This window comes from Pseudorca crassidens, chromosome 18 (assembly GCF_039906515.1).
Source record: "Pseudorca crassidens isolate mPseCra1 chromosome 18, mPseCra1.hap1, whole genome shotgun sequence".
Taxonomy (NCBI): Eukaryota; Metazoa; Chordata; class Mammalia; order Artiodactyla; family Delphinidae; genus Pseudorca; species Pseudorca crassidens.
Window position 1 is genome coordinate 6,261,740 of NC_090313.1, and position 15,560 is coordinate 6,277,299.

Consider the following 15,560-nt stretch of genomic DNA (forward strand, 5'->3'; position numbering starts at 1 on the left):
GCCATTTACTTAAAATAATCATGTACTCTAATGATGTAGTTTTGAAACGAAAGGAAAAATCAGTTCTCCATGGAAAAGTAAAGTCTGTTCACTCAGACAATGAGTCTTCTTTTGCTTAGCAGTTTGCTTCAGAGGGAGAAGAGTATCACCTGTAGGTCTCTTTCCCCCCAGTTTGCACATTGGCAGGATTCGCATTGGTCCTGTTACGTGAGTAAGATGGTCCTGTTTCTCAGGCGGATGATAGCGGCCATAAGTGTGCAGAAAGATTAGGTATTTAAATAGATATTACAGTTGTACGTGTACGACAGTACACAGAAATGGCTCTGGGTCTGAGCTGACACTCTTTAAATGAGCAGCACTGTGCTCATGGCTGTCTGCAGGGGGTTTGCGTGACCCGGTCATTTGTTTGGACAGAGAAAGTGGCCATTCCTGTCTGCATCCTTTCATTCTGATCTCTTTCCTTCTGTGCCAGTTTGATAGTTTTGCATTTGGCTACAATATATTGATTTGCCCTTGTTTATATGGTAGTTTGGCATATCCTTCAATTATATGCCTCCACGCAGTATTTCCCTCAGGAGAACGAGGACTTCGTACTTCAAATCTCCTTTCCCAGACTCTTTCAGCATCAAGGGACCATAGTGCTTTGGCTGTTCTTCTAGGGTCACCTACTTATTTTTGGCAACCTTGAAGACAAGTGTAAGAAGTCGTTGCACATTTGTCCTGAGGTGCACGTGTTATGGTCAGCTGCAGATGCAGCAGCGGGAAGGGGAAAAAAGAGAAGCAAGGAAAACGGGGCATCCGTGGGGGGCTGGGGAGAGCAGCTGTGGCTCCACTACCCAGCGGGCCCCGAGCATCTCAGCTCCTTGCTCCCGTGGATCTTGCTGTTCCATCGGGCCAGGTTCAGGAGTCAATCAAGCAACCACTGCCCTCATCTGATTTACCCTGTGACACCTGGGCATGCGATGCTGGTCGACAGAAGGGTCCAGACTTGAGATCAGAACATGTGATGTTATGATCAGTCAGAGACAGTTGTGTGTCGTGACCCCTGAACTCTTAAGTGGCAGGTTTTGGCTTTAAATGCATATTATGCTAGTTTTTTCAACGAGCATGTGTTCCTAGAGTGGGTTAAAACATTAAAGAATATTGTGTCGCCAGGGAACTCTAGTCAATATCCTGTGATAAACTAAAATGGAAAAGAATCTGAAAAAGAATGTGTATGTATGTATAACTGGATCACTTTGCTGTACAGCAGAAATGAACACATGGTAAATCAACTCCAACAAAGTAGATTTTTAAAAAAAAGAATGTTGTGTCACATATGGCTGTATTATTTTAGAAGTTCCTACAATGATGACTATGAAGTATAAATGTCTAAGTGAGATTATTAGAGATCCAATTTAGATTATTAAAGATTAAAGTCTAATGTGTGTTATTAGATTGATTCCCTGTGGAAGTATTAGAATCTAGTTTGGTGAATAACCTTTAAGAACTTGGATTCAGGTTGATAGGTAATTGGAAGGTAAAAACAGATTCTAATATCAAATCATTTCATTTCAGGGACTTCCCTGGCGGTCCAGTGGTTAGGACTCCGAGCTTCCACTGCAGGGGGCGCAGGTTCGATCCCTGGTGGGGGAACTAAGATCCTGCCTGCCACATGGTGTGGCCAAAAAAACAAAAAAACAATCACTTCATTTTGGGCAGGGAAACTTTGGAAATCCTACTCAGAGTTTCCATTTTATTCCATGTTATACCGTCTCTGGATTTAGTTCAGAGTCATCACGTCTTATTGTCTTGCTTGGGAATGATTCACTGGGAAAAACCATAGGAGTTGCCTATTTCTGCTCAGCACACCCCACTGCTGTGGCATCCCAGGGAAGCCCTCCAGTGAGAGACACAAAACCACAGCACCAATGCCCAGGAAGCAGTCCTGACCCCAGACTCTCTTGATGGGGAGGAGATGCAGCTTCCCCGTCCCAGGAGCACAGCAGGGTGGCTTGCTCAGACTTTGAGTACGTGGCCCAGAAAGGGATCTGGCCTCCTGTGTTCGCTCTCCTGTATAAGACAAGAGGCACTGTGAGTCTCCTTTGTTTTTTGTTTTGAATTAAAAACCAGCAGATACTATTAAAGAAGACTTCTGACCACTTTTTTTTTTTTTCTTTTTGGATGTGGTTTAACAGAAACAACCTCACCTCTGTGGTATGGGTTACAAACATGGGGATTTTCCTCTAGGTGTCTTTGGCCACAAAAATGGACATAATCTCATCATACAAAAAGAAATCTGCATTTCATATTCACTAGGCAGAGTCAGTGTAGTAATTTAAAATTAGCTAGTTGTCACCACCCTAATTATTCTTTAAAAAAAAAAAAAAGGAAAACATTTCCAAAGTCAATAATAAGACAAGTCTTATTGACTATTACCAAATATTCAGGGCATAGATGTGCTATGTGGTCCGACTTGTTAAAGTCTCTGAGCAATCCTGAGGTAACAAAATCCAAATGTAAGTGACCTGGCTTCAAAAATAGAACTCTGTGGTTACTGGCTTGATTATAACCTATAGGACGCATTGCTTTCCATTCGAAAATGATATTATTAAAAAATTCACCCCGTTTCCTTTCCACGTACATTCTGCAATTCTCATGAATCATCTGGATCCATCTGTAATATTACATTTAAAACACAAGTTCCATGTGTGGTAAGTTTCTTCCTCACCCTTTGGTCCTTGGCTTCCCAGGACATGGCAGGGGTAGCAGATGGCCGCCCTTGTGATGGACAAGAAGATGAATCCATCTAGCTGCTGAGTATGCTGATCTCTGAAGCCTGGGCAGATGCCTGCATGTGGATGGACTTTCTCTTAATTTCCCTTAACTTCATGGCTTGTCTATGAAAAGCTCAATTTAGAAAAAGCTGCATTTCCCCAAACCAGATTTATGCTTTAACGTGATGCAGCGAGAGCTGAGAAGTGTGCAGGCAAAGGGGCTTTTCCCGTCGCATCTCACCTTTGGCCTGGCGTGTCTTCATCTGGTTTGCGTGTCAAGCACGTGTACAGGGACTGAATGAAGACAGTGGTGGAAGGTGCTTTGATCAGTGCTTAGCGAAGAATACGTGCTCAAAAGCAGCAGTGCTTCTGTTATTAGTGCTTCTGGAGGTGGTGAATTGCCTTGCATTTCAACTAGGAAGGGATTCCAGAAAACTGCCAATATTCATAAATCCTGAGAGAACGGGTCCAAAACTCCATCCACAGTGCTGCTTGCCGTCCAGAAGCACCATCATACCGGAAGTGATCCTGCTGTGCTCTCAGCAACTCCCATCCCAACTCGAGCTCATCCTAGCTCATCCTATCTTCTGTGCCTGTGATCTGCAAATATCGATAGTTCGTGGCACTAAATTTGACTTAAATTTATTGTGTGTATCTTAGCTGCCATTTGTTCTTTCATATTTTAAGCATCTACCAGATGTCAGACCTTGGGCATTCAGTATTGAGTCAGCCACACGTGGGACCTGCCTGCCCTCAGGAAGCTGGATTGTAAAGTCCTGGCGATCCAGATCCTAGTTTTCTGTCACTCAGAGCATCTGGTGTGGAGGTGCCTTAGTTGTTACACTCACGTTACTCTGTTTGCTCCCATGTTGTGAAGCACATGGATGGACCTGGAGGGTATCATGCTTAGTGAAATAAGTCAGACAGAGGCAAATGCTGTGTGTGATCACTTATATGTGGAATCTAAAAAACAAAGCAAACTCGTGAATGTAACGAAAAAGAAATGGGCTCACGGATATAGAGAACAAACTAGTGGTTACAGTGGGGGGAGGGAGGGGGGAGGGGCAAATCAGGGCAGGGGATTAAGAGGTACAAACTATTATGTATAAAATAAGCTGCAAGGATATATTGTGCAGCACAGGGCATATAGCCAATATTTTATAATAACTATTATATATAATACAATCAATTATATGTATAATTAATTATATAACAATTGATATTAATATTATTATATTATATATAATATCATTGATTATTATATATAATAATTATTAATATTATTTAAATGGAGAACCTTAAAATTTTTGAATCATTATGTTGTACACCTAAAACTAATATAGTGTTGTAAATCAGCTCTATCTCAATTTAAAAAAAAACTGTGAAGGCCCCAGGGGAGCAAAGAGACTGCTGGGCTTGATGTACTTAGTGATAACGTAAGAAACTTACCATTTGGGCTCTCACCTCAACCACAGCCTTTGTCTACTGAGAAACCATAAAGTCAGCAATTAAAGAGACTGGTGTGCTAACCAGCTTGTATATCTGTATACCTATATATGCTTAAAAAGTAAACCTCTAAAGCACTCCAATATTGGGTTCTTTTATATGGATTTAAATAAGGAAGCAAAAAAAAATTTTTGTTTTTAGTTATCTATTTTACAGCTATCAGTGTATATATGTCAACCCCAATCTCCCAATTCATCCCACCCCTGCTGCCCCCGCTTTCCCCCCTTGGTGTCCATACGTTTGTTCTCTTGAAACCATTTTTCACGGTGAAGGAGCAAATCCTTGCCTAACTTTTTGCCACAGTGTCTTCTGAAAAGTGAGCTAATGCTTTTCAAAGCATTAGGAATAGTGGGTTTTATCGGGATTCACTTTTTATGAGTGTATCAAATACGCTTATTGAAATTGAGATTCCTCTCTTTCTCTTTTATTTTGAAAAGCCATCCCATGGGTTGACCCCTCCGCATACATTGCTCCTCTGTCACTGACGGTTAAAGCTTTTTGAGTGATTAGTACCTTCTGAAAATACAGACTGAAGTGCAGAGATCCTTGTAGCCAAACCAGCCCATGTGTCCTCTGTTCTTGACTTGACCCCATCAGCCCCAGCAAAAACTAGAACTTGGATTTGGTGAGTGAAGAGACAGTCATGAGGTTCTCACATGGGCAGGGAGGAAATCAACAGTGAGTCTTTGGTTAAGCAGGAAAAAATAATCTTCGTGAAGGAGACAGGATCTTGGGAGCATTTTGAATGAAGGAAGAGCTTGGTGAGCCCAGCTTCAGACGTAGGCGAGATGTGGGAGAATTCTAAGATGCGCAAAGATGATACACAGCTTGGGGGTGAGGGCAGGTCTGACGCATTCTCTTAAAGGAATGAACTGATGGACAAGAGGATGGACCCATCTGGCTGCTCAGGATCCTGATGTCTGAAGCCTGGATGGGCTCCCGGAGGAGGTGGTCCAGGGTGAAACTCGCTCAGTGTGGAGATCAGAGCTGAGAAGAGGCAGGTACCGGTGTCCAGGCTGCAGACTTCTGTTGTGATTCAGGAATACTTTTCACTACAGCTAACGTGGGGCTTGCTCTGTGTCGGCTGGTACAGAAGCCGGTTTAGGAGAGAAGATGTTTGGAACGGGGGTGGGAAACCCCAGACAGGAGCTGGCCTCTGGTTCTCGGGTGCAGTGAAGATTTCCTAAGAAGGTCGAGGAATAAAACATGAGGAGAAGGATGTGTCAGGAAGGTGAGCCTTGTAACCATATCTAACTTACGTCGACTGCCAGGCACTTTGCCCCTGCTTCCCAAGCCCAGCAGAATCACTGAGGCACGGGGGCGTGGGGCAAAGACTTAAGCCTCAGACATTCAGATTCAGTCCTTCAGTCTGTTCATCAGAAACCAGAGCTGTGTTTCAACCACAAAGATGATGGAGACCACTGGCCTTCGGGGGGGCAGGGAGAAGACCCTGGAGGCCTTCAGTCCCCTGGAGTTGAATTTCCCATGCGCCTCCCCAGAAAACTGCAGAAATGGCCAAGAAGTTCACAGAGAGGCTCTTACTAAGTGGTGATCTACATTTGTCAACAGTTCTAGAGAATCCTATAAGGGTGCACACATGATGGTCTGAAATTTGTCATTATTATAAAAAATAGTCATTTTGAGTTCTACTTCACAGAAAGATTTTGTTAGGTGATTCTCATTCACTTTTTCAACTTTTTTTTTTTTAATATATGTCATATATCCTTGCTTTAGCAAGCTCAGTTTAAAAAAAAATAAGAAAGAAAGGGGGCTGCCCTCCCTTTGGGATTGTAAAAGAACACATTCCCAAGGAAGAGTGACAAGCCACTGTGTTCAACATGTATTTTTTTTCCCTGCCATAAAGAGTATTGGTTTTTAATATAAATCTGTAATGTAATTTCTGTTATGTTCTATGATGCTTCATAATCAACCTCATGCACTTTTCAGAAAAATTAATACTGTTCATTAACATTCATCATCATCTGTTCCCTCAGTATCAATTTGAAATTGGCGATGCCCATCATCCTGGTTTTCTCTCTCTCCCTCCCTCCCTCTCTCTCTCTCTCTCTCTCTCTCTCTCTGTCTCTCCCCCCCCACCCCCGTGTCTGTCTCTCTCTCACCGAGTCTGTCTCTCCCTCTCTCTCTCTCTCCCCCCCCCCGTGTCTGTCCGTCTGTCTCTCTCTCACCGTGTCTGTCTCTCTCTCTCACCATGTCTGTCTGTCTGTCTCTCTCTCACCGAGTCTGTCTCTCTCTCTCTCCCCCCCCCCACCCCGTGTCTGTCTGTCTGTCTGTCTCTCGCTCACCGTGTCTGTCTCTCTCTCTCACCATGTCTGTCTGTCTGTCTGTCTCTCTCCCTCCCTCCCTCCCTCCCTCCCTCCCTCCCTCTCTCTCCTCTCTCTCTGAATTATGACCCATTCATCGTCATGGCTGGTGGGCCTCCCTGGTTCAATAAGAGGTTGGATTGGAAGGACTCAGACGTGATGCTTTGTTCTCCGGCTTCAATATTTTAATGAGCCTGCAGGCTTGGCTCCTTCGGAAGGAACAAGAGGGGATTTCTAAGTGTGTTTTTAGTGTTAGCACTTGTCGAAGGATGTTCGTTACGAAGCTCTTGTTTCAGTTTCTCCGAGAAACTCCCCATTAGGAAAGATCTTTCCGCAGCATGGCTGGGAGAAAAGAGAAAGGGGAGGAGGGCGCTGTGGTCTGTGAGCACCAAGGGGATATAGTGTGTCAGTGGTTTGGGTTCTAAAGATTTGCTTCTAAGAATTAACTGGAGCAAATACATCTCAAGGGAGGGGGGAAAAAAGGTTTGTGGGGCAAGGACAGGGACAGTAGTTGCTGTCTTCCCCAGTCGAGGACTTTTCATCTTGCAGCTGAATCAATACTCCAGCTAATTATTTCTGGTTGTTTTTTTATGGGTTTGTAAGATGTTTCTTTTGTTTGGGGTAATAAAAAAAACCCATTATTTGATCAGTGACTGACTAATTATGATAAGTAATTTGAAACATTCTTGATGAAACTTGTCTGTTAATTAGCATCAACAGCAAATGGAAACTAACAGAACAACAAAGTCTTAGCGCATCCACTGCTCCCTGGAATTGCTGCCCTCTTTCTGTGGCGTGCCCAATAAACTGAGGCTGCCAGTGGTTAAAAAATAATGAGCAGATGGGAAGGTCTGACTCACCACCAAGGAAAAGTCATTGTGAAGTTACACAAAGGAGCACTGAAATATTACAAGCGAGGGGGCGGTAAAGAAATGTCAGTAGGTTGCCTTGATCCTACTGGGTAAAGTCAGGAATGTGGTTTCTTTTTTTTCTTATTTTTTTTTTCTTTAAAGCTTAATTCCTAAATACATTCATCCCATGCTGATCTGAACTCAGATATGTTTGGTCAATAAAAGTGTGGCTCTATAAAACTGTGGTTTGGAATTCTTGATGTTCTCTGGCCATATTGTCATTATCATTAATACTGTTACTTGTTTATCAACTCAGTGGCGCTTTTTTTTTTTATGCTTTTAGATTTCTGCCTGGACAAGGACTGGTTCTATACCCACAGATAGGAGACAAATTGGATATTATTTGCCCCAAAGTGGACTCTAAAACTGTTGGCCAGTATGAATATTATAAAGTTTATATGGTGGATAAAGACCAAGCAGACAGATGCACTATTAAGAAGGAAAATACGCCTCTCCTCAACTGTGCCAGACCAGACCAAGATGTAAAATTCACTATCAAGTTCCAAGAATTCAGCCCTAACCTCTGGGGTCTAGAATTTCAGAAGAACAGAGATTATTACATTATATGTAAGTATAATTCTATTCATTTATGTTATAGAAATTAGGATAAGCTAAATAGGTTTGTATCAATTTTTGTTTCCTTAAAATTATTACTGTGGCAAACAATTGGGTGGGAATCTTTGCTGAAAAGTTTTTTAAAGAAGCCCTAGTTGAATGAGGGACCCCTGTACTAGTACTCCTCATTAACATAGATACCCAAAGAGAAAAAGCCTCCTAGAGTTTTTGTAGTATTGAAATAAGTGGATATATATGAATATATTCAGCATCTCTACTGACAAAACCATTTTTAAGAACCATTGGTGAGATTTTGATAGGTGAATCTTGTGCAATGACTTTTCTCTTCATCCATCCATTCATCCATTCATCCATCCATTCATCCATTCACTCATTCATTTAGTATTTACTCTGTGCCAGAAACTGCATAAATGCTAGGGGTTCAACAGTGAACAAGATGGTAAAGTGGTACCCATTCCTCATGGAGCTTGTAGGTTCCAAGAATGGGAGTTACAGGCAACCCACACTAGTACATGGGCGCCATTAAAACCAGGTTTGGAAGAATAAGAAAAAAACTTGGGTTTGTTCAATGAATTACTTTTTTATCTACCTATACAATAATTTGACACATGGTTTTAGGAACAGATACTGTGTATCCTTTGGGTCCTATCTGAGCTACTGTTCACTCCTGAGGCTGTGAAATCTGATGAAACACGTGCCTACTGGGTGCAGGTCACCAGCTGGCACAGAGTTAGATTGTTCCAGGCCCAGGGTCTGTCTGAGTGCAGTCTGGGTGACTAGGATAGCTGTTCACATCAGGCAAGCAATGAAATGGTTTTTCTTGGTTTCTTTGGTGGGAGTCTGCACTCACTCGTCATGATGAGCTCCAGGTCGTCAGAGGTACTGAGCTGCTGTCTGCTGGGTGTGCTCTCCCATCTCTGGGTGATCAGGTTGAAACTCTGGCTTTCTCTACCTCCTAGCTGCTCTTGAGAGTGCAAAATCAATAATTCATTGACTACTTATTAAATACTCAACAATATACACTCATTAGTAATTAAAACAAAGGTGGTCATAGCCGTCTAATCCTTGTTCTTTGCTGTGAACCTGAAATGCCACAGAGGCTGAAAACGTAGTTTTAAACCAACGTGATACACATAGAGTGGCTTAGTGAGAATAAGTAACAAAAAGAGAAAGTGGTGAATTATAGATTTTAAAGCACAATGATCATAAAATGAAAATAAAAGCATTTTGAGGGCTGGGACAAGCAGATGGGGTGGTAAAGTGTATGAAGTAAGAGGGAAATCTTTGAAAATATAAAATAGTCATTAGACAAAATAAATGGAAACCTTAAGCTTTTGGAAGTCCAACAGTGTCTTAAAAAAAGTCTTTTTAAGTAGGACTGTTTACCAGGACGTTTTTAGCATAGCATTTATAGGGACCCACCCTACTGAATTCATTAAGCAGGTTAAGACCCCTGAATAGGGTGGGGAAAAGGACGAGGGGGTGCCTGAAGATAGATGTTCCTCAGAGTGAAATACGTCTCTAAAACTGCACCTGCAGCCCTGGCTGCCGACTGGCTCTTCAGGGAGGTAAGCCACCACACCCGGAAAAGCACGTGGTAGCCCGGGATACAAGAATTGTTCTGAAAATAGAGATGAGGGTTTCAAGTTTGAATGCTGCTGGTTGGGTGGTTGTTACAGGCTGGGTGGGGAAGGGCCCAGGGCTCAGAGGGTGGCCAGGAGCTCAGGGAGACTCAGAGCACAGAGTTGAAAGACTTGCGCCACGTCACAGACATAGGAAGACACTTCAGATACTTCGGGAAACGCAGGCCCCGTTTCCCACCCATCCTCCAGCAAAGCCAATGGATGGACAGCTTTCCCTGAAAGGGAAATGAAGGATGAGAAGTACAACTCTCAAAAGAGTTGAAAAAGTTAATGCTGACTTTCCATTGCTTCTTTGAGAATCACAAGGCACCCAGACAATTAGATTTTTCAGAGTCAGTGCTTTCCACAGCCAGTGATCACTCACACATACACACAGAGTCACACTCCACTTAAAACAGTACTACACTAGGCGGCATGATGGAACACTGCCCGTAACACTGCAAATCACCACTTCAACTTTGAGAGAGTTAACAATGTTGGTATTTTTGAGTTGCTACAAAGCATATGACATGTGTTTGACTCCAAATCTTCCTGTCTAGCTAGTAAGCACCTTCATAACCAAGAGTATTAGTATGAACAGCATCGTTATTGTGTCCTGGTTTCTTTCCATAGGAGGGAAGAAGAGAAGTGATAGTTTGGGGCAGTGCTTCATAACCCCAGAGGCGAACAGTCCAAGTTGCCAATGGACTGACTTGGAATTGATGTTGTTCGGTCATTCCCTAGATGAACTGATTCCAGGAGCACTGGGCCAGGAACCCAGAGACCTGGGTTCTAGTCGTCCTGTGTGAGCTTAACGAGAAAGTCACTTCATTTCTTTGAATTTTGATTTCTTCTCTAGAAACTGCTTTTACTGTTGTTGTTGTTGTTATTCTGGCTAATGATGGAAGTCTCTAGTTCCAAACCGTTTTATGGTTAGACATACACATCCAGTATGGGATCTCTCGTCAGGGTGGCTCTTCTCCAGTTGAATGGACAGGATCTGCTGTAAACTCTTTAAAGACATTGAATTTGATTTGTAGTGTTACCAGGTTTAAAATACAGGCATCACACTTTTAAGTTCTAGAAGTCAACATTACTTTTTAACTGGGAGTGTACTTTTAAACCTACCGAGTATCCACTAAATTCCCCTAGGAAATGACACGACAAAATGACATGCATCCTCATTAGTTTTTCTCCTAGATGATTATTTGCTTTGACATGTGGCAAAATGATATATATGGGTTTTCTTAATGTTGAGAATTGACTTTTTCAGGTGACCTGTTTCAGTCATTAGACTTGGGTTTAATTTGCATAATAAAATCTCCTAATATTAAATGATCCAGAGGTGGGGAGGTTACAACCATTTGGTCTGTTTGTCATTACATTCAGATTCTTCATTGCCTTAAAAAGAAAGTAAACATTTTATATAATCTACAGTTGTTTTGATCATGTCTTTAAAAATTTTTTTAAGTTTATAAAATAACTATCTGTTCTGAAGTGGCCCATTGTCAAGGGAAGCTCTGTCTTAGAAAAACACACCAGTTAATACAAGGCAAGCATTCCTAACTGTGTTCTCAGCCTTCATACATAATTGTGTCAAAAGCTTTTCTTGTAGACACTTTCTGTGCTTGGTTTCCAGTTTCTTTTTAGAAGTGATAACCCGGAGCTGAATGAGTCAGAAATTCTGGTGTGGAGGCCCTTTGCAGTATCTGCCCTTACGAAGGTTCCATGGCTTGGTCATCCAGCCTCAGCATAAAACCTTGCAAAATACCTACAAAGAGGTTTTCATCACACTACCAAAATCATGTGAGTCAGAGATGGATGAAAATGAATGCCACTGTGTGGATACTTTTTAAGTGAACGATGGGCACAGCCCAGCTGTTGGAAAGAACACCTTATGCCCGAGGCACCTCCCAGTTTAGCTTTGTGTGATTTTTTACATTATTTTACCTCAAATCTGTAGCCAAGACATGGATTTGTGGAATAATCTAAAAGTCATCATTTCTAATGCCTGTTCGATTAAACGTTGCTCTGAAACTACACCCTGCTGTGTTCACAGTGGTCCTTCCAAAAGCCACTCCTTGCTTTCCTTGCCTGGGAAAGTCTTCCTTGAGAAACACTGAATGAATTTGAATGAGTCACCATTTCTTAGGCCCTTCACTGGTTTCATTCTCCAAAGCAATTTTTAAAAAAAATTTTATCAGAGCATATAAAATTAGGAAACTCCTCAGTCAGCTTTGCTGTTTTTCAGACATCAACTCCACTTCTGAGCAAAAATGCAAAATAAATTAAAATGCTTGCACACAAATATAAGGAAACACTATTCTTAAAGAATCAAAACAGAAGAACAGCAGATTCCATTCCTGTATTTTTGTTGAGTGTTTGTTTTCCTTTTTTTGTTTGTTTGTGTTTTTCTTTTCTGTTTTTGATTTACTTATTTCTGGGAGTAAGTGTAGCAAGTGGCACTAAAATATACTGAATGTACTGTAAGCCCTTTCCCTAGCAAAATGGTTATGGGAGGTTTCAAATATACTTTTACATATAGATATCTTTTTTTTTAATTATTTTTTTTTAATTTATTTATTTTTGGCTGCGTTGGGTCTTCATTGCTGCGCGCGGGCTTTCTCTAGTTGTGGTGAGTGGAGGCTACTCTTTGTTGCAGTGCATGGGCTTCTCATTGCGGTGGCTTCTCTTGTTGTGGAGCACGGGCTCTAGGCACGCGGTCTTCAGTAGTTGTGGTGCACGGGCTCTAGAGTACAGGCTCAGTAGTTGTGGCACACGGGCTTAGTTGCTCCGCGGCATGTGGGATCGTCCCAGACCAGGGCTCGAACCCGTGTCCCCTGCGGTGGCAGGTGGATTCTTAACCACTGCGCCACCAAGGAAGCCCTAGATTTATTTTAGAATATATGTGTGGCCTCTGTAACGTGATTATGTGCTTTGATTGATGACTTATTTATATGATAAAGGTAGCAAAATCTACATTTCCATCACTAAACATCATCAAGTTCAAGGTCGTGACAACATCAGCCTGTCACTTATCTGGCTTTGAGGTGGGGATTTACGTTCGATACCTTGCATACCATTGGTGAATTCAAGCATTTAAACACATTTTTATTTTTAACCTACGACGGTTGGCTTTGTAATAGAATGGTCATCAGAATCTTGGGTGTTTGGAGGATACACACACACAGCACTTAGAGCGACAGATGAACATGGTAGTTAGCTGAGAGTCCCAAGTCAAGCAGATCTGGGTTCTTGAATGTCCTTCGGCAAGTAACTTACCCAGTCTGCCTCAGTCTCCTCATCTGTCAGCTGGGGATGATGTGCATTTAGATGGGGTGATGTATGTAAAGTGCTTGCCTCCATGGCTGGCACCAAATAAGGACAACTGAGGGTCTCTTTGTGGGGAGGCGAGGTGGGGGGCTGGTGCGAGACAGCCTGGGCTCTCCTGAGAGCTGGCGGGCGGGGAAGATGGGCTCAAAAAGTGTCACTTATTTGAAATGCCGTCCACAAAATGAAATTCCAGTGATCGTCCAAGTTTCAGTAATGCTGCGTAACTTAATTATAAGATCTTCCCTCTTTTTTGTCTTTTTGGAGTGTTATAAAAGTTCTTTTGTCCTTGGGCTTTCCTTACCAAGAAACACGCATTTATGGATTTTTTTTGTTGGTGGAATTGCCCAAGCTTGTTAGTAGATCCTCCCTAAGTCTCAAAAGAGACAGACTGGGAGGAGGGTTCTACACATATAATCATCCCCCACTTACCATCTCACCAGCCTTGCCAGGGCCTTTTCTCTGTTCCTTGTTACACAAAGGAAAGGCTTATTATTATTGATCATTTCAGCAACATTCCAATGTAGTATAAATATTCTTTTAGAGAAAAACGTACATGTCAGGGTTGCCTTGTCACTGAGACAAGCTGGGACACTACATCATTTCACTAGTCTGGTAAGGAAAAGCATCATTTCTTTTTCTTTCTCTTTTTTTTTTTTTTTTTTCAGCCGTGCCACACAGCTTGTGGGATTTTAGTTCCCTGACCAGGGACTGAACCCGCACCCCCTGCAGTGGGAGCACGGAGTCTTAACCACTGGACCACCAGGGAAGTCCCCCGAATTTCTATTATTTTTTAACTTAACATAAAATCCTTTTCTGACCATATTGAAGGCTCTCTCCTAGAGTATATCAGTAAAGCTCCTTGTTCAATTTAATATGAATACAGCTTAAATTCTTTATACTTTAAGGAATAAAATCTCAACTTCTGCTCAGTTGCAGCTTGTGCTGAGAAGCTTCTGGCTCGCGGGTCTGATGGAGTCATGGTCATTGGGGTATTTATCCCGTATCTGTCAGGGTTTAGGAGGATTAGGCTATTGTAGATTGAGACTCTGTTCATATTCAACTGCGTCACCTAGGCAGTAGTGACAGCTTATCTCATTTAAAGCTAGACAGAGATTGCCCTGTGAGCACTGTTTCTTATTCCCAAAATAACTCATGAACGGACAAGATGACTGGTTCTTAAAGCAATGGGGAGAGACTGAAAACCTCCTATGTAAAATAAGAGCAGATGAGAAATGAAGGCGATTCCTTGGAAAAAAAGGATTATTTAGGAATTGCTCAGAGTAAAACTGCCTTTACTATTTCATAAAATACATCTTAATATCTCTAGCACCTGTATTTATAGCTTTTGCAAAGTTTACTTAGACTTGTAAATAACTGAACAGTCCTGGAGACATCTTTGTACAAGCATGAGAATGAGTTCTTTCTTAATAGCCTTTAAATATTTATCATCAAAATTTAAAGCAAAATAAAGTACTTTAAGAAATAGCCAAGAGGCATTAGACAGACATGAAAAGATTACTTGGCGAAAACTTATTTATATAGTTTTTAAGAGTCCCACGTTTGTTCCTAACCGTCTGAAATCTCAGGCTGGGTGTTTGATCACTTAGAGGGAAGTGTTACGGCCTCACACACTCTTTGAGACTGTCACTTTACAGTCTCAAAGGACAGGTGACAGAGGAATTTTTATCACTGTGAGAAAACAGAACTTGGAAAGTGTGAGTAGTTTAGTACAGTTCACACAGCCATTGAAATGTCAGGGGCAAAACTCAAACCGGGTTGTCAGACCCTTAGACCAACGTCATTAGTTTATGACAGTGTCTCCTGGGTCACCAAGCATATACATGTACACAAAGCAAGAGGAAAGATGGTCTAGTCCAAAGCACACTACTTACAGAGTATGGTAAAGAGAGTACGAGTACATACACGTCACATACATAGTGACAGTCAAGAGAGCATATGTACATACATAGTGCATACGTAGCAATGCAAGGATGCTGCTCGAACTGGATATCAGACAACTCTGTGTTTGTATCAGACGTGTTGGGCCAGAGGCCCTGTCCTTTGTTGTAACGTATAACTAACTTCAGTCATGGGCCCCAAAGTTGACCTAAGAAATTCTACAGAGCAGTAGGAAAGGAGAAAGGGCCATTGGTTAATGGTGGTTGTAATAGAAATTTGTCGGGTCTCCTGAATTTTCTTTTTTCTTTTTAGAGCTACTATCAATCAATTCCATTTCGTCAATAAGACTGTGCTTTGTGTTTTATCGAGTACAGTTGACCCTTGAACAACACAGGTTTGAGCTGCTTGGGTCCACTTACATGCAGATTTTTTTCAGTAGTAAATCCTCCAGCACTGCACTGTCTGCTGTTGGTTGAATCCGTGGATATGGAATAACTGCGGGTACGGAGGGCTGACTATAAATTGTACTCGGATTTTCGACTAGGTAGGGGTTGGTGCCCCTAACCCCCATGTTGTTCAAGGGTCAAATGTACTTTGAGGCCCTCAATGGGAAGTGGCTAAATAGTAAAATTAAAA

General features: G+C 42.0%; 1 protein-coding gene across 2 annotated transcripts in view; it reads left to right on the forward strand.

Moving 5' to 3' along the window:
• EFNB2 (ephrin B2) overlaps positions 1-15,560 on the forward strand; it is a 46,183-nt gene that overhangs the window by 15,501 nt on the left and 15,122 nt on the right. For both annotated transcript variants that reach the window (XM_067712854.1, XM_067712853.1), the window contains exon 2: positions 7,778-8,061. In XM_067712854.1, the coding sequence (XP_067568955.1) occupies positions 7,778-8,061 (284 nt within the window). The remainder of the gene's footprint in view (positions 1-7,777; positions 8,062-15,560) is intronic.